The sequence below is a fragment of the Oculina patagonica genome, chromosome 4 (genome assembly GCF_052425735.1).
Source record: "Oculina patagonica isolate OP01 chromosome 4, crgOcupat, whole genome shotgun sequence".
NCBI lineage: Eukaryota > Metazoa > Cnidaria > Anthozoa > Scleractinia > Oculinidae > Oculina > Oculina patagonica.
Genome location: NC_135761.1, coordinates 51,967,989 through 51,991,166, shown reverse-complemented (window position 1 = coordinate 51,991,166; position 23,178 = coordinate 51,967,989). Strand labels below are relative to the sequence as shown.

The 23,178-nt window shown below is 37.9% G+C and overlaps 3 protein-coding genes across 3 annotated transcripts; 1 reads left to right on the top strand and 2 right to left on the bottom strand.

Moving 5' to 3' along the window:
• Positions 1–1,969: 1,969 nt before the first annotated feature.
• Positions 1,970–17,064, bottom strand: LOC144647969 (uncharacterized). The gene is made up of 9 exons (XM_078507634.1): positions 17,022–17,064; positions 14,524–14,878; positions 13,443–13,563; positions 12,937–13,110; positions 12,423–12,472; positions 11,852–11,898; positions 11,509–11,609; positions 9,990–10,046; positions 1,970–3,333 (listed from the first exon to the last, which is right to left on the bottom strand). The coding sequence occupies exons 2-9, from the start codon at positions 14,848–14,850 to the stop codon at positions 1,970–1,972; spliced, it is 2,241 nt and encodes a 746-aa protein (XP_078363760.1). The 5' UTR covers positions 14,851–14,878; positions 17,022–17,064.
• LOC144648836 (uncharacterized) lies at positions 4,293–6,037 on the top strand. The gene is made up of 2 exons (XM_078508286.1): positions 4,293–4,963; positions 5,449–6,037. Exons 1-2 carry the CDS (start codon positions 4,359–4,361, stop codon positions 5,963–5,965), a joined length of 1,122 nt encoding a protein of 373 aa, XP_078364412.1. The 5' UTR covers positions 4,293–4,358; the 3' UTR covers positions 5,966–6,037.
• A 2,902-nt stretch (positions 17,065–19,966) lies between the features above and the next one.
• On the bottom strand, positions 19,967–23,100 carry LOC144650559 (uncharacterized). Its single transcript, XM_078510266.1, has 5 exons — positions 23,055–23,100; positions 22,927–22,973; positions 22,234–22,337; positions 21,653–21,718; positions 19,967–21,427 (listed from the first exon to the last, which is right to left on the bottom strand). Exons 1-5 carry the CDS (start codon positions 23,087–23,089, stop codon positions 21,329–21,331), a joined length of 351 nt encoding a protein of 116 aa, XP_078366392.1. The 5' UTR covers positions 23,090–23,100; the 3' UTR covers positions 19,967–21,328.
• Positions 23,101–23,178: the final 78 nt, after the last annotated feature.

The following is a 23,178-nucleotide window of genomic DNA, read 5'->3' as shown; positions in this document are numbered from 1 at the left end:
CGGACAGCTCTACTTACGGCCACCTTGTTGGAAACACCGTTTTTACTCCCATACAAACTCTGTATTTTTACATTCTCGTAAGCGGACATTCCCGTAAGCGGCCGCGGACACTTTACGAGATTACGACTTAGACTTTTTCTTTATTTTTAAGCTCCCGTAAGCGGACACCGCAAAGAAAATCATATAAAAAACCTCTGTATCTTGTATTAACCCTTTAAGTCCTAGCCACGCATATGTGCGTGGAAAATACCAGCAGTGATTGAAAAAACTCTAGCTTTTACATATCTGGGCACATGATAGTAATGACTGCTTTTTATGGCAAAGTGATAATTTTCATAGCTTTAAAAGCCAACTAACTGACTAAAACTCTTGATTTCTGTTGCATATGGTTGTTTGTTCAGCAGCAAATCTGAAAATGCCCGTTTTCTACGTAACAGGACAACAACAAAAAACACACATCTTTGCCTCCATTTTTTTTAATGAAAAAATAATTCTGACTTCAAAAATATACATTTGCAGCAAACTTCAACCCTATTCCCTTCCGTTCACCAAGGAAATTTCCCATCAATCATTCAGCAGACTCAGCAATTACTATTCGATTAGAGCTATGCTTGCAAACCTGTAATTTCCTCGTTGCTGACCGAAAGGGATGCTTGGGAAAAACAGTCATGGCGACGGCATGAAAGGCTTCCTACCTTTATTCCATATATTTTTTAGAAGTGTCGAGCCACCCAATCCTGCCGGCAAAATGTTGCACCGATTGCATTCTTTGGAAGTCAGAACTCCTCCAAAATGCCTTGGCAGGTCTTGGAATCCACCCACAGAACGGCCAGAGAGACAACTTTACCAATGAACTGCCATCTTTCGATTCGAATATTTCTGGTGTTCCAATCAAGACAAAATCATCTCTCACCTCTGGTTTCTTTCAGATGCTGGCCTCTACCCACCATTCTAGCTTAATGATGCCAGCCTGGGGGCTTCTGCAGTGGAAAATGACTCGAAAAAACACTTATAAACGAAATATTCGCCAGATTCGAGCCCGTATGCTCGCTCAACAAGAAAGAAACGGTTGAATGCTGACGTCACAATAAAACTTTGAGCCATCAGTGTTTTGAAACAGCACACATTTTTACTTGAGCTTCTTATATGCAATCACGAAATTCGACAGATTAGTTTAAGCCCAGAAAACTGCTTAAAAAAATACCAGAACCTTAGGATTCTAAGGGTTAATCAATCAACTTCACATCGCCGTTCGTCACAATGATTTTACTGTAATTACAGTACCATATTTCAGTGTTTGTTTTGTCGTCATCCACGTCCGGTTACATTTCGAAACACCACTAAGTTGCATATTACCATTATGTTAGCTGGGCAAGCTCCCGTAAGCGGCCATCTATCCCCTTCACCTCTAATGGCCGCTTACAAGAACCATTCTCGTAAGCGGCCAGCTCCAGTTGCGGACATTTTTTTCGCGTCCCGAGGGTGTCCGCTTATGAGAGCTTCGACTGTATACTCTTCATCTAACATACTCGTCATCGAACGGTTCATATAACAAAAAAAATGGAATGTGTATGTTTTTCAATAACCCCAAATTTATATTGCTGTTCAGTGCTGAATGATTTAAACACGCATTTTTACAGCTTCGTTTCAATCTTTGAGCTTAACAACATAGCTCAGAGCTTTCTTCTGTTATTTTGCAAAAAAAAAGAAGTGCGTCTGCGAACGTACTACATCGATAAAGCTTACATGATAGTTAATTATTATGTTGTTCGGTTACAGAATATTCAAACACAGAACATATGCATTAATTATTTGGTTGTTCGCCGAATAAAGTGATGCAAAATCTAGGTAATAAAAAGGTTAAGAGATATACCAAACGCTTTCGATCATCGAATGATCATCATTGGAGGTTCAAATGCTTGAATTTAACTCTGGCTTTGTTTACTTTGAGCTTCAGAAGCTTGTTCACTCAGTGCTCTGTATTCTCGTCAGGGTTTCCCACCTCAGCTAAAGCAGCAGCCAGTTCATTGTGAGTAGCCTGGAGCTGAAGATTTCGAATAATGGTGGAAAATGACACCGCTTTCCCGCGAAACTTTCCGTCCGTTTCGTCTCCATAGAAATGTAGGAAATAAACGCATTCTTCAATTTCAACCTCGCCAGTTTCGTGGTTAACAATGTAGACAAAAATTGGAGCACCAGAGGAACCTTTACAAGTAGAAATGGAGTGCTCAGCGAAGGGATCTTTTTCACTTAACATTCCAGTGTCATTTTGGCCATAAGCCATATTCAGAAAGTAAACGTGCTTTAGGTTTGATAACAAGCCTCCAAACGACACTTGTTTGCTTGCACGGTGCGGATGAGAGATGGCAAAGAGTCGAAGCGAACGAGAATACTTTGAGCTCCTGGGGTCAGGAAATTCGAAGGATGAAACATTCCGAAAGTTTTCTAGTTTGTCGAAAGCCTTCATCTCCAGCGGTTTAACCATCGCAAAGTTTGCTTTCTGCTCGTCGTTTTCCAGTGGCGACAAGTACAATAACGCATAATCCAGAAAAGCATCTCTACGGCTAAAATATGAAGAAAGTAGTTCCAGTGCGACGTCACATTTACTGATATCGGCTGTATCCGATTTCCCGTCTCCATGGAGCTTTCCTGTCAGAGAATCCTTTAAAACATTTTTGTCTTTATTCTTGTCTGGTGGCGAGGCTCTCTCGATTCTAGCCACATCACGAGTTACTTGCTTACTTCCCTTTCCATCGTAAAACGAAATAACTCGCACGTCTTTCGCTTTGACGAGACGAAAATCAATCCCAAGGCCACTTTGAGAGCTTCTTATGCTGTGAGAATTAGTGATGACAACATCTTCGTTGTTAACTCTGATAAAGAAGCCTGTACCGTAAGCCTGCGATGAAGTGAGCTTGACAGTAATGCAGACTACCGCAGCAGAAAAACTTTCAAGACACTTTACTGCCATCTCTGAACTTAGGAACATCATATCTTCTTCGGTAAGTGCTTTTTCTTTAACGAACTGTTCCTTGTCGTCACTGGACAGACCTTTGAAACTAAGGGCATCTTTCAGTGGTATATATCGCTGGTGATAATTGGCGTCTGCTTTCAACTTATCACAAGAATTCCAAGCCTTTTCGTTTTTCGTCAGACCTCTACCAGCTTCTTCTCCTTCTCCACTCTCGATTCCTGATTCCTCGCCGTCTCCTTCTTCTAATTCCCACTCACTGACATAGATAAAATATTGACTGGATGCCATCTTAATATGCAAGTCAAGACGGCCAAGAAATCGGCTGGCAGCATACTCGAAGTACGTCACGGTTTTGTGATCTAAAATTAAAAAAAATACTCTATGAATTAATAACCAACAATGACGCACGCATATTTTGAAGAGGCTTATTAATCACAGGGATAACGCACTGCAACTCTTTTACCCTGCAGTTCTAACAGTTCGAAATACAACTATGATATCAATGTTGTATCCAGTTGCTTGAAACGAAGCTGTACAGCGTTGAAATAAATAATTATTTATACAATACTGATACACTTCTTAGACGCGATCTGTGAAGGGTGAATTTAGGCAATTATCATGATGTTTATTATTCATTACCAGAACATAGGTGTTGTCAATATCTTCCGCTATCTTCCGACTTTTACTTTAAAGCAAATTGTTACTTTTTCAATAACAGTTTATGCGTTCTTTTTATAAGGCACCACTAGGATACTGAACTGTGCCTCAAAATTCATTTCAAAAGTCACTGCATGCATGATATTGACAGTTTCAGTAGTTTAATACTCACAGATACAATGTAGCACGGCAAAGAAAACATAGCTATCAACATTGTTTGACACAACAATTACATCGACCGCACCCAGGAAGGAAGAACATAGTTCGATCCAGCTTACTGCCTTAGAAACAAAACGCTTTGCTTTTTTGTGCAGTAAACAAAAGACCTCCACTTAAACGTAATATTGAAATGGTAGTTCTAAATCATAAATTCACTCAACAACAAACACTACAAGTTCACGTGACCTAAATGAATAAAAGGATGAATAAGGCTTTGAAGCAAATACACTGAATGTTCCGCATAGAGAAAGAAGTCATATCTACGTTTTCTTGTCGTGGGTCCTAAATAACACCAAAACCGACTGCAATGGAGCCCGATGAAATTTCGCAGGAGAAAAGCCTTATGGAGCTGTTGACTAACATTATCAAACGTACACCTGAGTCAGTCAATACTGGGGAGACAGAAGGAGAAGAATTCGAGTCAGCAGAGCACGAAAACATAGGAAATAAAGTCAAGCTTCGATTTCCAGTGTCAAATCCGTGCAGTGGTAGTCGAGAGCAGGCCGTGATGGGCGCTGACCGCCTCCTGAGGCTTCCTAATGGATTGGAGCTTTCTTTTGGCCAAATCATTGCCTTAGCAGGAGATTTCTACGGCGTCCCAGAGAGCCCCATTATAGATCCATCCGAGGAACATGATAAAAAGACAACTGGCCGTCGCCAGCGTTTTATCGCAGCTTACAACACTCTAGCAAGTGCAGAATACGATGATATCAAGAAAGAACTCGATCAGATCTTGAAAATAATGACGAAGGAGAAGAGTCAAATTGAAGCTGCGCTAGAGAGTCAGGGAGAAACGGTTCCCAAAGATGTCTACGATAAACTAGGGAACTCACTGGTAGAGAAGTGGGACGAAGTCACTGGTGGTACATGGCTCTTAGGTCTTCCTGTCATATTTGGACGAATGATGAAGTTGGCAGAAAACAATCACGACCACTTCCTGCCGTTTGCAAAAGAAGCTTTCTTAGCTGGCCACGAGTGGGCTTTGGAGAAGGCAAGAAAAGCAAGTAAAGTTAAACATCAAGAAACAAAGATAAGGCTCCTTGAGGAAGCGTATACCATCGATGCGTTTGCCTGTCATTTTCTAACAGATAGCTTTTCCAGTGGACATCTAAGGTGAGATAGTTGATTTGAAAAAGCACGTAAAAACGCCAGAGCAATTAGTTTTTGTTTACATTTTTGTGTAAGAAGTCATGTTGAAGTGTCATTTAAAATCGTCTTTCAAACTCTGGTTCATAACAACTTCTTGGTACAGCTCCTATCGTCCACTGCTTGCCGAAGAAAATAGTTTTATTAAAATTGAAAGATTTTGTAGCCATTCAATTCATATTCAAAAATGATTTAAACGATATAAATATTTTCCCCGTTTGTTAGAGTGACCATCAGTCCCTCAAAAGATCACGGCTGAGGATTCACTTAAATCGCGCGTAGTACCTCTGTTATTGCATTCATTTTTAATACCCGAATATTTTTTATTTTTTTCTCGGTAAAATCAGGGGATACTCGTATTTTCGGATGTACAATAATATAGAGGCCAAGAGGCACAACATGAAGAAATATTATAACCGAGTTTTAATGACTCCTGTACATTGTATTCTTAGGACACCCAGGCTTGAACTTGCAAAGCAAATAACACCTTCTAAAGTTGGCCACTTGCTGAGCAAATACATGCACGACGAAGACAACACATACGGTCTCCGTGTTACAAACAAAAGAGGTGATAAGTGGATTGCTTATGGCGACGGCATGCTGTTGAACGAAGAGAGTGAAGGCAACTACAGAATTGCAATAGATGCGGTCCAGGCGTCCGTCAATCACGTTTACAACGCGTTCCTGTATCCTGAGAAGACAACAGATTCAAGTGTGGTGACAGACTACATACCATTTGTAGACGCAAACGAGAACAACAACTATCCTATGTTTCAAGTAAAAGATGGCAAACTGCTTCGCCGAGCCGACCTTGATAACCTCAGTGATCCTAACACAAAGAGCAATTGGTCTGGCCTCAAAACGGTATGGAAAGCTCGATCTTACAAGCCACTTAATTCAGCTATCGAAGAGTATGATGACGATATTGACTGTCGAAGTTGCGGCCAGAGCTTGCACCCTGAACTTTAAACAGAAAATATCTAGAATCTTAGTAAGGTCTCTAGACTGTTTCAGTAAAATTCACTTTTTTTTTTTTCATTGAACGGGTGGAAATAGTATTTAGTGTGACAGAGTGTGTAGATTTAGTTTTTTTTTTTCTAAGTGTTTATCAGATAATAACAGGTTGGTTTTTCTCTACCAGTGAGCATGATCGAAATTACAATACCTATTCAATTCTTTGATAGTTTTTAGTGCTATGCGCCATTTATTTATTCGAGGATACAGTTTTTGAAGTTCGTGTTAATATCTCTCACAGAATAACGACTGTGTTAAAAATCACATAGATGCGTGATGTTTTGGATAATTTTCAATCACATGTAAACAATGTTATGATTTTCGAGTGTTTTAATAAAATGCGTTAAGGAATTTGTACGTATTTGGAAACTTTTTACAACAAGTAGTGTTAAACTTATTAGTGATGTTAAACTTACAAGGACTTTAAGTTGTAGATGTTGCTGTTCCAGTTGACAGAAATAGTTTGTTTGATGATTTTGACTGACTAATATGCAACTCTAATTTCTATCCAAAACGCCACCTAACTTTTTCGGATTTGACCTTTATGCCTCCTTTTCCCACAAGTATATGCTGGTTCGATTAAAGGTTTCAAAGACAGACACCAGTACAGGGCAGTCTATAGTAATTGTGAGGACTAATTCAAATCTATGCCCTATTTCTGCCATGTTAGCATACCTGAACTCGAGGACCCCATTTCCCAATACTGGGCCCCTCTTTTCCTATGGAACTGGCTCCTTTCTTACTTAGGATAATCTTACAAAAGAAACGAGCTTCTGGTCATAGTTTTCGAATAGGTGCAGCTACCACAGCTGCTTCAGCCAATTTGCTCCCACGGCTTATTAAGGTTTTGGGTAGATGGTCCTCAGACTGTTTTGAGAGATACATCAAAACCTCACCCTCAGTTCTGCAACAAGTTTCCCAAACACTAGTGGACTCTTGTAAAAAAATACATTTACATTGCCCTCAAGTCATAATGTGTTACCTTCCGAAAGTTCCTTTATATCTGTGTTACGGACGAAAATCTTATTAAGATTGGTACCACGTCGACAGTCGTTTTAATAAGTAACGAGAACATTAAGTAATAGAACAGGAAAAAAATTTGACTTTATTTGAAATGAAAAGTGAACAGGCTGCACCCAGGAAGGAACAGCATACTTCGATCTGGCTCACTACGCCGGGCACAAAGGGCTTTACATTTTGCGGCATAAACATAAAGCGTTGACGTCGTTTAATCGTTCGTTAAATCGTCAAGATACTCAATTATGCGTTGTACATCGTCTGGTCAGAATTGGATTTGTTTCTGAAGTAAAGTACATTTAATATAATACTACTCCTGAAATTCGTAAAATCTGTTACGATAAAAACATTTGCTATCTTTCTCTCTAGATTTCTTTGTGCCCAAGACCGTTAAATAACAGTATAGAAAACACAAAAGTCGACTTTGTCTTGAACGACAATTACACTGACCACACACAGGAAGGAACATCATAGTTCGATACAATTCACTACCTCGGAAACAAAGGGCTTAGGTTTCTGCGGAATAAACATTAAACTTCGCTTAATTGCTTTGATTTCGTTTGAAAAAAAAAAGTGATTAATTAGTATAGTAAATATATCGTGGCATTCCGCTGTGTCCATGATGACTGTTAACACTTTATTAACTTATCAAGTCCATGGGTATTTTTCTATTTCTCAACGATTTGTAGAAAGTAATAAACTGAAGTTTGAGTCTTGTTTCGAGAGGGCTAATATCTAATTTCCAAAGTTCAATATAACATCAAGCGTTTGCTTTTTTTCAAGTGCTTTGTTTTTCACTATATCATGCGAAACTAATCGCGGTGGTCGGCGCATATAGGGTTGGCTTAATCTATATGCTAATTTGCTACAATTCTTAGTTTCGCTGCTAGCTTGTAACGGTTACCAACATTTCTAGACCTTTAGGCAATTTATTGTTTTTTTGTTTCCACAAAAACAGGAAGAGTTAAGGTTCTGATTTCCGCCCGGACAGTAAAAGGAATACGTGCCGGTCATAGGGTTCTGAACATTTATCAATTCGGCGAACACAATTTTAAGCACACGGCATTTTCATATATACAGGAGAAAAAAGCTCGCTTCGTTTAAATTAAACATAAATCGACCATATTATTTGCCGCCGCCATGTTAAATAATACTATCAACTTCACTATGTAATTTGTAACTATCGATTCTCCAAGACCGCATGTCGCTACTTATATACTGCCGGTTCATATACAAAAAATAGAATGTGTATGTTTTTCAATAGCCCCAAATTTATATTGCTGCTGCTGAGTGATTTTAACATGCCTTTTTACAGCTTCGTTTTAATCTTTGAGCTTAACAACATAGCTCAGAGCTTTCTTCTGTTATTTTGCAAAAAAGAAGTTCTCAGTGCGTCTGCGAACGTACTACATCGATTAAGCTTACATGATAGTTCATTATTATGTTGTTCGGTTACAGAATATTCAAATACAGAACATGTGCATTTATTATTTGGCTGTAAACAGCTGAGCCAAACTTAATAATTATATTCGCCGAATAAAGTGATACAAAATCTAGGTAATAAAAATGTTAAGAGATATACGAAACGCTTTCGATCATCGACTGTTCATCATTTGAGATTACAATGCTTGAATTGGCTCTTTTGCACTCAGTGCTCTGCATTCTCGTCAGGGTTTCCTACCTCAGCTAAAGCAGCAGCCAGTTCACTGTGAGTAGCCTGGAGCTGAAGATTTCGAATAATGGTGGAAAATGACACCGCTTTCCCGCGAAACTTTCCGTCCGTTTCGTCTCCATAGAAATGTAAGAAATAAACGCATTCTTCAACTTCAACCTCGCCAGTGTCGTGGTTAACATTGAAGACAAAAATTGGAGCACCAGGATCGAGCGTCTCCGGTTCGAGCCCTGGCCTAGGCCATTTTGCTTGCAGTACTTCTCTTAAACCAGGCATACCAATGGCTACTGATAAATTAAATAATAGGGGGTAGCCATTTGATAGGACTAGAACCCCATGCAGTGGGCTCGGTGGGGATGGAGGAGGAGTTGAAAAGCTCATTGCTGTTTCATGCTTCAGAAAACTAAACGCCGACTGAAAGTTCCACTAGACTCGAACGCGGACTTTACCCTTTCCATACATATATTGAACCGCTACTTTGTTTTAAAGATGGAATTAATTGAGGATCTTCCTAAAACTACAGTAGGTAAGGTCAATAGACGACAACTGAGGAATAGGGAATGGAGTACGGAGTAAAATGGAGCACAACAGATCAGAGGAACTAAAGAAGTATTAAACCGTCAATTGTAAATAGTAGGTAACCTCTCCGAATTAAGATTGGATTGACATAAGTGAAGTCAGAAAAGTGTAAAATAAGGTCAACTTAATAGTTAACTAATTTGCTATGCTGTAATAACCGTCGCTGCAGGAATCAAAGTCGAAAAAGTTTGCAAAGGTTCCCGTGGACTAATGATTAAATAGCTTTCATCAAAACAGTATGGGAATTCCTTCAGTTCTGCAGTTCCAGTGGCAGAAAGATGACGCCTACTTTGTTATCATGTTCGGCGATTTTCTACTTTACGTAGAGCAGCCCCTCACTATTAGCCCATATCCCAAGACTGTTTTTGGGATATCCATACAAGCCACGCTTGCTGTCTGTAAACAATTATTGAAAATAGATAAATTAAAAATAGATAAAAAATTCAACAAAAGCAAACTTGAGATATCCTTTTTACAGCTTTTAGTGCTATACATCGGAACAAATCCGTCAAAAACTGTGATTTATCACAAATCAGTAGATCCAGCAAATAATACAAATGGACGCAAGGTAACAGGTTAATTGTTGATGAAATCCAGATGCGTAAGTAAGGTGATGTTTTTTTTAACATTTTTTAACGATGATTGTTATAACAAGCAGAATTCAATTTTATTTTAGACAATAATACTACTAGACTTGTGGTATTAACTTACTGTACAGGGATGATTTCCACAAGAAACCACATTCTCTATTGTCTTTGGCGTCAAAAACTGTTAATAAATTTATATAAAATATGAATATCAGAAGAACAAACAAGCACAAACAAAAAAATAAAATAAAAACAAATTATAAAAGTAAATTGGATAACTGTCGTAAACTGACTGACTGACTGACCGACTGACCGACCGACCGACCGACCGACCGACCGACCGACCGACCGACCGACCGACCGACCGAATGAACCAAGAAGGCCAGCAAGCAACCAAGCAAGCTGTACAGTCAATGATATAAATAAACTGTTCAATATGTCATGAACCTGGGACAAATTAAAAATTTAGGCCCCGCGGGAGTCGAACCCATGGCCTCCCAGATACCGGTTGGGCGTTCTAACCAATTGAGCTACGAGAGACTCGTGGTGAGCTGGGATATATACTAAGTTTATTGTGACACGCGTCCTGCATACTGCTAGGATAAAGTGTGTAATAAATGATGAAGGTGGTAAATTTTAAGGTCAGTTCGATTCCCGTCGTAACTCAGATTTTCTCTTTGTCCCAAGCTCATGACACATTGAACATGATTTTTTATCCTTATCATTTATCACCGAATTTAAAATTCACAACCTTTGTTATTTATAAAACTAGATCCTGTCGACGACATTGTTGATTCTGGCAGTACCTAGTAAATGGCCCAGCTCACAACGAGTCTCTCGTTGCACAGCTGTTTTTGTCCTACGCTCTCTGACATTTATCACCAAGTATTAAATTAACCTTCTTTATTGCTTTTGCAAAATGAAGTCAGTGAACGAATAAACGAACGAACGAATGATTGAATATATGATCGTGTTAACCCTATTCAGACCGGGCTTTTTTGGACCTTCTCAGACCGGGGGGGGGGGGGCTTCGGAAGCCCCCCCTATGTAACTTCCAGAATATTTAAGCAATCACCATGAAACTTATAGGATGTATTGTACGTCCGAAACTCTTTCTTTTGGTATACGTCACGTGGGATGGTGACGTCATCTCACGTGACAATTACATCATGATCTCAAAACAGCCGCCATCTTGGATCCGCCATCTTGGATTTCAAAATTTTTCCAAAATGCCAGAAAACCACCCAAAATCATTGCAAAGTACTCAAAATGAATAAAAATGTGCTTTAAACCCGTAAAAATGTAAAAATAATGTCATTTAAGTTGATTTTTATTAACAGAAACACGCAAAATTACAAATTTGGGAAAACATGCCTGTCAAAAGGCCGTTGCCATGGTGATGTCAAGTTCCTGACACATCATCCAACCCTACCAATTTGTTGCCAGATAAATTTTAGGAAAACTTAGAAAGTTTGGCAGCGTTTGGTTAAATCTTAAAAAAGTTATAAAAGTTTAAAGTCAGCGCGGGCCTCAAAAGCCCCCCCCCCGGTCTGAATAGGGTTAAGAGGTTGACTGTGGGTTCGTTTCTAATTAAGGCTAAGGATGTACCTGTGGTATTCAGGCAAATTTATAGTTAAAGGTACCTTTATGGTGAACTGCCAGAAGATATCCTACATCAGTTGTAGTGCAGTTATTGGTCTCCCAGTTGTAAGGATAATAATGCGAAGTGATGACACGTGGGCAGCTAAGACAAAATAATTTGTTGAATCGACACTCGCTTATACGATTACTTCCCTTGCACGGCAAAAATATGCAGTAAGTCATAAATAGTGTTTTTTGTGGTCCCAATTCATCATCATGTTGTATTGCTTTAAATTCGGTCATATCAATGAAAGCACACTGTTTTATAAGCTATTATACCCTCTAAAATTTAACTGATTCAGAGCCATTTGAAATGTAAACTTGCTTTACAAAATAAATTCGTACCTTGGTCCATCACATGAAGAATCGAAGTTGACGGGTCCACTGGGAATCTAACAATCATTTGTGATAACTGTAAGTATAGGAAATCGCACGACCTTCTCGTACATATGTTACAAAAGTGCACACTCTCCTCCACTCGAAGTCGCCTACAAACCCTGAAAAAAGGGGGGGACGGGGGGATCCTACAGCAGTACAGGAATGGGGATTGCTAAATTGAATTTGCAACTCTCTCTAATCGGGCATGTTTTACAACCTTCCCAACTCTTTTTGTCTGGGGTTGTAGCTTGCCTCTCCTTGCATTAATATTGTACCTTTTGCAATGTAAAACAAAAATTTAGTGTTTCAAAAGTAAGATCGGATGAATTATTCTAGTGAAAATAAAAAAGGTAATCGTTTAATTTGGGGTAAAATGGTTATTTTAGCATTAGCCAGTCATATGTTTGAAAAAATTCTTACAAAACACTCCTCGCTTAACAATGAAAAATAAATGTGATAAACAAATTCAAAAAATAGAAATAACTGCAGACAAAACTTCAAACATAGAATAAGATTTCAAAAAGTTATTATAAACCACCTGATAAAACGCTGTTACTCCGTTGTCCAACTTATCTAATCTAAATGTCCCTGTAAAAAAAACATGCATAAATAACATTAAATTATGACAGAGGTATTTTTAAAACAAAAATGTCAGGCATCCTTGTCCATTCCAGGTATTAGTGCAACGTGCGCTGGTCCAGCAGAAGGATGGCTGGACAGCGGATTCCTTGTGTTGAGTTCTTTGGCCTGAGGCAACCTCACAAATTTATATTTCAAACATATATTCAAACAAAAATTCGTAAATTTACTCAGTATAACTAAAAAGCTAAACTAGTTGAGTTTGTGGTATTCACATGGTCTTCCTGCTCCTAAACGAAAATTGTCACCCCACCCCCTTTTTATTTCAACCAGTAGCAAAGTTTGGCTGAAAATATATGCTCAGTTCTGTTTTAGGGGAATTACCTAAACGAAACAAATGGGACTTCTTGAGGCATTCCGCCATAAAAGTAGTTAAAAAATAGTATGGAGGGAGATGAGAAGAGTGTTGTCACCTTCGTGTGTAGCTGCCAGTTTCCGAATGTCTTCGTCATTCATTTTTCGGGCCTCAATAACGTTAGGGTCTCCTTTCAAAACACATAGCTTTGGGCTCCAGCAGTTGTTAGCATTTCTTTGAAGATGGTCATTGTTTTTGGAGCTTATGCTCACGACCAAGGTCCACCCGCCATCTAAATATTAGAAACAGAAATATGATAAGATATAAGATAAGGTAAGATGTAAGATAAGGTTTAGCCAGAGTGTGGTATTTGCAGACATTAAACGAGAATAACAAAAAGGTAAGCAAAGAAATAAGCAAACAAAGAAGAGAGAGGCGTCTGGGTACGAGGCAGCAATGATTCAGTCATTTTACATATTTTGTATACACAGCAATTTTTATGCGCCACTGAACATTATTTGGAAGCCTGCGCTTTAAAATTAATACACTATTATCATTGTTATTATTTATGAGGGCAAACTTCCAGAATGAAGGAAAACAGTGTTACGCAAAATTTTCACCCACCGTAGTTTTTCATGTCACAATAAACTTGGACATCACTGTCTTTAACAACTATCCAGTAATAACCACTTTGCGCCGATGAATATTCTTGCTGGATCTCCGCACACGATTTGAATCCACCTTTCTGAAAAAGGTTAAAATGGATTAAGAACTTGGTAATAACTGTTTTGAACATTAGCACAACGAAGAGGAGAAATAAGTCTAGCTAGGCTATAAAAGTGCCATTCTTTATTCTTGGCATTATTTAGTACTTTTTATCTACGTCGAATGTCGTTTTTTTTAGTTTTTAATTTTCTAATTAGTTAATCACTAAAAATCAATATGAACACAATATATTTTTAAATATGTAACAACGAAAAGAATATTTGCAAGGGTTGTAAAAAACCAAATTTTATGTCTAGACATAATGTTGTTTATGTTGAGGCATGTTCATTTGATAACCCGTTGGGAGGTTCCGTACCAGGTACGAAGATTAACCAATAACATTTTAGGGCGGAGTTTGCTATGTAAAAGCAGGAGCAATCGCTTAATTCGTCCTTTTATTCCTCGCCATTGAAGTGTCGAGAGCTCAAGAAAATATTTCCCTCCACCACCCCTTATCGCCAACCAACGGGTTTCCCTGCTATCAGCCGTTTTTCCGAATGTTTATTCATTTCTGTTCGTTTTATTGTTATGGTGGCGTTTTTTGGCGCCCCACGTTTACATTATCGTTTAATCTGTTCAGATTTTCTATATTTTGTTAAGACTTAGAGATAATTGATTTAATTAAAACTGCCACATGCGTGGCCAATTTTCTCCAAGTCACTTGTATTATTTAATTCTAGCCTTCTCAACCCTATTTATTCCATATTCAAGCAAAGCTCGCGTCACAGCTCATTTATCCTAGGAACATGCATCGATATAAATTATATTCTGTTTCTATTAGTTTCACTAAATGCGTTCTTCTTCTTCTTCTTCTTCTTCTTCTTCTTCTTCTTCTTCTTCTTCTTCTTCTTCTTCTTCTTCTTCTTCTTCTTCTTCTTCGCAATGAATATGCCATTTTCGATTAATTACTAAATGTTAGCATATTTAATTACTATAATACCTTGCCTCGACGTCTGTTGACTCCGTCCATGTAAACGTAACCCTCTCGCGGACCATAATCTTGTGGATGGCTATATCTGTCTGCACTGTTCAAATCGCATGACTTTCTAAGAATGCCGTAATTGATGCTCCTACAGTAAAACTCTTCTGAACACTTCTCAATACAACCGGACAGGTCTAAAGACGCTTTCGATGACATTACATGGTTGCCAAGATGGTGACCGAACACAGAGTATATTGATGCAGGACACTGAGCCAGAGTTGAAATACACTGGAGGATTGAGAGAAAGCAAATACCAGGGATTCCAACGAGTCCTCGCAATGACATCTTCGGATGTTCGTTTCCCGAGTGGAGTCTGAAAAACAACAACGGTAGCTATAATGTTGATTCATAGCTATAATGTTGATTCATAGCTATAATGTTGTTGGTAACATGAACCATTAATTCGAGCTACCTGTAACTTTGGTGAGGTGAGATGCAGGTAAAAACCGACATTAAAAACCGATTAAAACTGATATGCAAGATTAAAAGCTTACCAAAGTTTTACTTATTGAAATCTATTTTTTATAGCTTATGTTAAATTACAGCGTTGGAAACTAGCCAAAAGGACAAAATATAAATGATTAGATAAAGCTTGTTACATTATTGATAGCTTGTCAGAATGAATTTGAAGTTTACCGGACCTTATCTGGTATTTGCATGATTCTGCCTTCAACAGTTGGAACTAATAATCTACATGTGACCCATGGCGAGAATGCCATAGTGCAGGTTATGTTTCCATTGCAAAAGTAATTAAAGGAGGCTTTGGCGTGGGTGGCACGTTAAAAAAATAGTTAATTTTTTTTCTCTGCAACCGTCTCAATTATCCCTTAGTTACTATTACCTTTTTGGTGTTTTTTATCAACCTAAGCTCAAAATTATCTCTTTCGATTTGAAAGTCAGTTGTTTTATTACACTGTCAACAATAAATTAATTTATTTTTTTATCAGAGGGCACGGTAACGAATCCTGCAATCTGATTGGTTCTTAGCGCGGGCAAGATTCTCCTATATCTGCCCACGGGCCACGGTAACGCTTTCGTGAGTTTTTGTCTTGTGTTTACGAAAATTGAAACAGTTGAAAAAAAAATAGATAAGTTATTTACCGGCTTAGGGTCGGTCCGTATAGTGAAAAACTGTGACCTCGCCCTTGAAAATGCTGCCCTCGGCCTGCGGCCTCGGGCAGCATTTTCAAGACCTCGGTCACAGTTTTTCACTATACGGACCTCCCAGCCGGCAAATAACATATATATATATATATTTTTTCCATGTCAAACAGTTATGTCAGAGCACAATCTTTTACACAATATGTGTAGTATAAACTCATCCACATGATGGCTTGATGATTCACGAGGGAGTTATATTTCTTTTCCCTGAGCAAAAAATTGATCGCAGGATCATTTTTTTCGGTGTTTCGGATCATGTTTTGCCTTTTCAGAGATAAACATTTCTTCCCGGTTTGGCCTGAATGACGGTAACTGCAATATCCTTTATTTTGTTTGTACTTTAAACAAATATTGTTAAAATAGAAAGAAGCAATTCGTCTTTTAATTGGACGACAATTTTAGCACATTACAAATTTACATCATCAATGTCAAGCTTGGTCAGGGTAAAACCAAAGAATGCCAACAGTACGATTTTCTCACTGGAAACTTCTTCCCCTTGTTGATTATTTCTGAACATAACAGAATCATTGAAAAGTGTTTTGTTTTACGATTAAGTTGATTCAGTTAGAAGCATATCACCTAGGTGATATCCTTTACATCGGTTGCACGCATGCGATGAATTTCAAGGAAAATATTAGAATATAAACTTAAATATTAATCACGGCATTCTTGTATCCTGCAGTCTATTGCAAGTACTCAATAAAGTTTATTTGGAGCTCTCGATGAAAAAATATCTTTCAGTTTTTTTTTGTCGGAAAGGTGCTTTCTTGATGTCCTAGGCACTATCTTGTTGAATCTCACTACCTGTTCAGATTGAACAAGATAGAAATTTGCCAACAGAATATATATGCTTTAAATAAATTAATAGTCACCGTGTCTCAAAACAATAAACATGGCAAGTGACAGTGGAACAAATATTTTGCAATATCGTCTGCGACTAGTAATTTCGACCCAATCTTGTTTTTTTAAATAATTAGTAGAAATCACCTCCACAAATGGTTGACGAAAAAAAAATATGGCTAAAAACTTTAGCTAACGGCTAATGGCTGCTGCGAGTTCATTATTTAATTAAATTTATAAATGCATGTTTCGGAGTATTCTATTCAAACGCGATCGTTTGCGTTTTTAAACTGTGAAATTAACGTTGGTGAATTTAAAAAAGTTGACTTTTAAAATGTAAGGCATTTCGAAAGACCTGCGAAGGAATATAAGAATATCATAACAAGTCGGCACATTGTTTTTGATAATTTTAAATTAAAAAAATTAAAAATGAAGGATGTAAGGGTCAATCTTACCTATAGGCGAGAAAAGTTGCAGACTTGTGGAATCGTCCACTGACAAAAGTGGATCTTCAATTTTAAGATTAACTCACAAACCTTATAGTAACAGTGATATTCTTGTTGAAGATTAAAACTGATGTTACCTTACAATATAGCTGTATAAATGTGGCAGGTGAGCGACTTGGGCTTTACCTGTGTCCTGCTGGGTCCGTTTTTCTAATTTATGGTGCATAAAGCTAACAGATTTAATGAGCGTTCATTGGTAATCCGGGGTGGTTGGCAACAAGCTGCCTCGTCCCCAGGCGCCGATCAGCCGGACGGTTAAGGCGTTACGGCGGAAAAACAGGGAGGGCGGGGGCATTCCCACAACGCCAAGCGAACGTGCAAAACCAACGAAAATTAAAAGACACCTCGGGACGAAGCAGGGCAACATGTTTAATCATGCATTTAGTGTGGACTTCTTTCCTCGGTAGCAGCGCCATTAAACCATGCAGGTACTTGTTATTTTTGTACAATAAAAACCCCTCTTATCAAAGCAAATTTATATGTAATATAAATTAAAGTTTATGTGACAACCATGGAAGGAGTTCAGAGAAGTCATAAGATCACTCTATTCAAATACGCAGATCTGTCACACTATATGCTCAAGACTATCACTCTTGCGTTACATTCAAAGGTCAAACTCACTTCTAGAGTGTGATGTGCTATTCGGGCTGGCCAATCACATCGCCCCTTTTCTATTATGTCAATCAAGGCCATGCGGTTTTATCTAGACTTGAGTAGTTTTACTTCAAATTCTCTGAGCTCCCTAAAAGAGTTTTCACAATAATTCCCACCCACCCAACCCTCTTTGCTTCTCTTTTAGCTTAGTATTTGTAAAAATGTAGGCAATGTTCTAGTTCTACGCACATATCCGGCTATGTTAAGGGTGTTTATTATATTACTATTACTATTTTTAAACGTTAGCCATAGCTGATGGACTAAACAAGCAAGCCCGCATTTGTAGACATTATTCTAATATTTATTATTTCCATTTTGTATGCTTACTTACGTTTAGAGCTGATGGACTTAAGCAGCATGCCTGCTTACAGAAACATTGTTTTTTTTTATATTGTTACCATTTTGTATGCTAGCTCAGGCTTAGAGCTGTTGGACTTGAGCAATGTGTCTGCTTTTGAGATATTGATATACATGTAACCGTTAGCTTTAGTGTCGAGCTGGCATATACTAACTCGACCACTCTGTTATTCGATTACTGCCTCTTCTGAACTGCTTCAATAGCTTTAGACCATCTTAACTAAGCATTGTCTTTTCTTATAGTTAATAAACCACGGGAGGGGATGAAGTGCTCCTAGAGATTAGGACCCCAGTTTCTTGGGAACGTTCCCAAGGGTCCTAGAGATTAGGACCCCAGTTTCTTGGGAACCAGGGCATGTGGTTGTGTTTGTTCCCAAGGGTCCTAGAGATTAGGACCCCAGTTTCTTGGGAACTAGGGCTTCCTGAAAGGAAGGAGAGGATTCCAGTCTCTCGTTGCCAACCAACTAACCTGTGATACATGTACCCTGCATGATTCCTATTGATGATTCTGATTGGCAACTCGAGCACTTCATCCCTTACCCCTTTTCTCCCACTGAACTTGTTGTCTTGTTTTGACTTCATGGGTTGGGAACATTAAAGAAATATAAATATTTTGTGTGTCTCTTTGGTTGGGGTACAGGGCCGTCGAACAATCAAGCTGCCATTTTTCTGTACGCTTCGGTTTCTATTGTCTCACAGAAAATCTTGCTGTTCTGTTTCAACCCATAGTGTTTGAATCTAACGAGAAAATATAACTCAGGTCAACTTATTATCTGGCGAAAAACAGTAACGAGTACAGTAATTATATCACTGCCAAATTATTTCAAAAAAGAAACAAGTTAAATGTTTCCCCTTTACGTTTTTCCACGTTGCATGAGAATTCTAATAAAGGTATATACATTTTTGCCTTAACAAATTATCGGAGAAATTCCAAAATTATTTTTTATAATCATAGTTCGTTCCTTTGCGCGGGTAACCTACTGACGATAAAATTACCTGATTTCAACGTAAGAAATAAACCTTACCCTGCTGGTAGAGCGATTTTTCGCGTTTTCAAATTGTAAAATTACAGGCTTTAGCTTGTCATTAATTTAACGTTGATAACGGAAATTAACGCAGCGAATTTAAAAAGTAGACATTTAAGCTGTAATGCCTTCCGAAGGAACGAAACTGTAGCAAACAAAGATGTTTTATTAAACGTTCTTTATAAAGCCACAAACAGAATCACTTTATTTCTGTACAGCTTTATTTCCTTTTTATCATACTATGATCTAATTTTACATAAGTGGTCAAACATTATGAAATTACAACATCACTAACATCTATTTTATTAAGCTAATATTTTCAAACGAAAACATGAATCGCTTTCTACAACGCCTTATATTGTTAGCATGTATATATTTGAGACCAAATAAAACTACAATCGGACCTCTTTTAAACGGACATCAAAGGAACAGCGATGCAGAGATATAACAGTATAATTGTATAACAGAGATACAGTTTATGTGAATTTTGGTCTCTTCTGAACCGAGTCAACTAGACGTTTTAGGGAGGTGTCCGTATTAATAGAGGTGTCCTTAACGAGAGGTTCGACTCTAGATATAGAAAACATTAACGTACTTAACAACTTCGACTACAAACAAGACACAATACTTCTAAATTAGACAAATTTTATCGTGTACATTTGAATGGAATATGAATGGACTGAACTAATTTTACGTTGTAAGACGGAGTTTAAGGAACGTGATGACGTAAAATATGAGCACTACTTTATAATTATTTTCACAAACGGGAAAAAAAGTAATCTTCAAAACTACTTGAGGTTGACATGTTTACGTCAAATAGGTTCTGACCGACCTAGATCATCAAGTTTAATTAAACGCGATTGGCAAAATCTTATATTTCTATACTAAGCAGACGATCATTTGATAATTAAATGATCAAATTTTTGTTTACCCGTGCACTATTTCAAAGCTTAAATTGTATGACATAACGTGAAAATTATATCGTTCAACCATTGCCGCGGATAATCTCTAATGTTAACTGACGACAGTTGAATCCTACTAAAAAGGCTGTAAATGATATCCAGCCGTCTTTAAATACAAACAAACAAAAAGTTGATAATACCTTCATCATACCAATAACTGTGTTGGAAAGAAGAAAGAAACGACAATGGAAAAATGAAAATAGTTTTAATTCGAGAAATTAAAAGAGCAGTATTATAAAGATATATAAAAATGTCTTTAAAAAATGGGGAAAAAGGTACAGTAGTTTTAGAAGGCTTTTTTAGTGTCTTTTGAAAATGTGTCGGAATCACTAGGTCTTAATTCGAGTGGAATAGTGTTCCATGGTTTCGGTGCTGCCACACCATGATTGTTAGAAGTTGCTGAAAAGAGGATATTAATGTGCCTGGAGAGGATTGATAATCAAGTAAATCTCTCATGTAGCGAACTCCGCTTCATTAAGAGCCATTAAAAGAATCATATTAAAGTAGGTATCTAGAGATTTGGGTGATTTGGGATAATTCCGAGTAATGCCAGGTTTCACTGTGCGAGGCGCGGTGGCCTTAAGGTTAATGCGCAGCTAGACCCCAGATCGAACGGTCCGGCTTCGAGAGGGTCATTGTGTTGTGATCTTGAGCAGGACTCTTCACCCTCACAGTGCCTTTCTCTACCCAGGAGTATAAATGGGTATCGGTGAACTGCTGGGGATTATCCTGCATTAATTAAAACCTAGCAATGGTATATTGCAATTCCTGCGTTTTGATTGGATAACAGCAATGGTATATGAGCTCATATACCAGTGACCAAAAATATCGTAGCCAATACGTGTCATGGAAAACAGCTGGGAAGCTCAAATATTGCGATTATTTGGACGTTTTTAATAAAACAATTATTCTACTCGCGCTTGTTGGATATGAGATAGCTAAGTATAAAGCCACCTCGGCGCTACGCGCCTCGCTGGCTATCTATCATCTCATATCCAACGCACGCTCGTGAAATAAGTGTTTAACAGACTATCATTCTATCTCGGGGTTAGTGAAACACCTAGCCACCAAATGCTAAAGAACCCGAGTTAAGCGCCGAGAGCTGTGAGCCAGCTAAGCTTTAGAGGCTTTGTTACTTTACCTAGTACAAATTTGATTACTGATAATTTGAGTTGCACTTCTTTTAGAAGTAAAATTACTGTGCAACGTCTTTAGTAGATTCCAAGGTAGATCCAAACCATACGCTCATCCATTTACTTCACATACAACATCCCATCACTGTTTCTATAAATTCCAAGACTGTCATGCTGAGGCGAATGTGGACAAGGGTAACCGTACAAGGCCCGCCTTCCAGCCCCTAGTAGAGAAAAACGTGCAAAATTTAGTGAGTTTGTGACGTACAAAGTTATCTTCAGTTCCAGATCCCGATTTTTGACGTACAGCAATAGTAAATGAAACCACTAAAGTAAAGTAACACATATATACTTAACAAAAATCCTGTGATAAACTTTGTTAAAAAAATTCAGGAAACGCAAAATTTGTGTAAACCGAGCGTTTCATCGTGTCTTGACTGGTTACTTACTGTAGCCTTTTGACATCCAATAAGAATCGTCCTGCGTGCACTCCCCGTCATCATGTCCATCAAAAACTGAAATGACAGATAAAACAGACGGATTTTTTCGCTAAAAAGAACTGAAATAAGTAATTGAATTGATTTCCTGAGACCTGATTACTCACGCTTAAAAAATTGTTGTTCTTTGTTATGTGAACTGAAGAAAACGTTCTGTTTCTAGGCAAGTATATCACCGTGACTGATGTGGAGTCATTCATGCATTATTAATACCGCGTCTGAATGGAGCCAGTCCTCAGCCATAACAATTTGCCATATGTATATACAACTCTAGTTATTGGTGAAGAGGAAATCTGTATTTTTGCCATAGTCTCGTTGCTCAAAAATTAAGCACACAGCAACGGCCAAGGTCCTGGCGTAGTCAACCGCTCTTTTCATTACACTAGGGCGCATGCTCAAGCGTTACTTCCTTCTAGCTATACGGAAGACGGTTCTCAAAGAGAAAGTGTACATCATTTTCTTTTCTCATTGTTGTCATTAGGAAATTTAGAGCTCATATATTCACTGACAATTAATTCACTATCCCTCTTTACCTCTATGACATTCGCCCCAAATGTGAAATCCCACATCAATAGTTGTGCAGTTGTTAGTCTCCCACTCATACGGGAATGAGTAGGAAATGATGATGCGTGGACAACTAGAATAAGTGACAAAAACGACAAAAAAATAATAACTTGGGCTAGATCGAACTTGCTTAGAATTAAGAAGTGTTATTAGAGACATTGAGATTTCACCAGTGACTTTCCATCGTACCATTTACATAATCCTTAAACATCCAAACATTTCAATGATCGTCAAAGCTCATCAAATAGTTCACTCATTTACCCAAAGATTGTCAAGAGTAACCATCAATTAAGAGAAGTACTTTTTTTCAGGGTTACTTGAGTACGGATTTCATCACAACAATTTTGACCTACACTTTAATTACACCATGCATGTTTATTTTTTTTATAAATTTAAAACGGTATGATATTCTTAAAACAGCCTTTTTAAACCTTCTCTGATTTTGTGTATTTGACTTTCAAATATACATGATAAAGTTTGAACACGGAAGTAAATTCCTGATTTTTGTTCATCCTCTTGTTTTTCTTTTTACCGTAATTTACAAACTACTGGAGAGGTTTCTCATAAGAGGCAATTTAAAAAAGGAGGAAAAGCGAACGAAATAAAACAGTAGTGTAACTGAAATAAATTTTAAAAAGGATAACAACAACCAACTGACTTACTGTCCCCAGCCGCATGTAGAGTTAAAATCTCCTGGCCCACTCGGAATCTTAAATTCAGTAAAAAGAACTGTAAGATTATGTGTGTAAGAAACAAGTTTTAAAAACTGGTGCAGCATTTCATTTCATACCTGATAAAACACAGTGTCATTCCTCTTCCACACATCGACTCTAAACGTTCCTAACAAGATAAAATATTTGAAGTTATTTTTAACCGTGATATTCCTCTTAAGTTTTCCATTTATCTGCAATATC

What these genes read in the sequence shown, in the direction of transcription:
- LOC144648836 (XM_078508286.1), top strand. Translation starts at nt 4,359, where the DNA reads ATGGGCGCTGACCGCCTCCTGAGGCTTCCTAATGGATTGGAGCTTTCT. An exon ending in TTTTCCAGTGGACATCTAAG is followed by an intron (nt 4,964 to 5,448) that starts GTGAGATAGTTG and finishes TTGTATTCTTAG; the next exon opens with GACACCCAGGCTTGAACTTG.
- LOC144647969 (XM_078507634.1), bottom strand. Translation starts at nt 14,850, where the DNA reads ATGTCATTGCGAGGACTCGTTGGAATCCCTGGTATTTGCTTTCTCTCA. An exon ending in GAGTAACAGCGTTTTATCAG is followed by an intron (nt 11,899 to 12,422) that starts GTGGTTTATAAT and finishes AATGATTGTTAG; the next exon opens with ATTCCCAGTGGACCCGTCAA. An exon ending in TCTGGCAGTTCACCATAAAG is followed by an intron (nt 10,047 to 11,508) that starts GTACCTTTAACT and finishes ATTTATTAACAG; the next exon opens with TTTTTGACGCCAAAGACAAT.
- LOC144650559 (XM_078510266.1), bottom strand. Translation starts at nt 23,089, where the DNA reads ATGTGTGGAAGAGGAATGACACTGTGTTTTATCAG. An exon ending in TCTACATGCGGCTGGGGACA is followed by an intron (nt 22,338 to 22,926) that starts GTAAGTCAGTTG and finishes CACTTATTCTAG; the next exon opens with TTGTCCACGCATCATCATTT. An exon ending in TTGGGGCGAATGTCATAGAG is followed by an intron (nt 21,719 to 22,233) that starts GTAAAGAGGGAT and finishes CTGTCATTTCAG; the next exon opens with TTTTTGATGGACATGATGAC.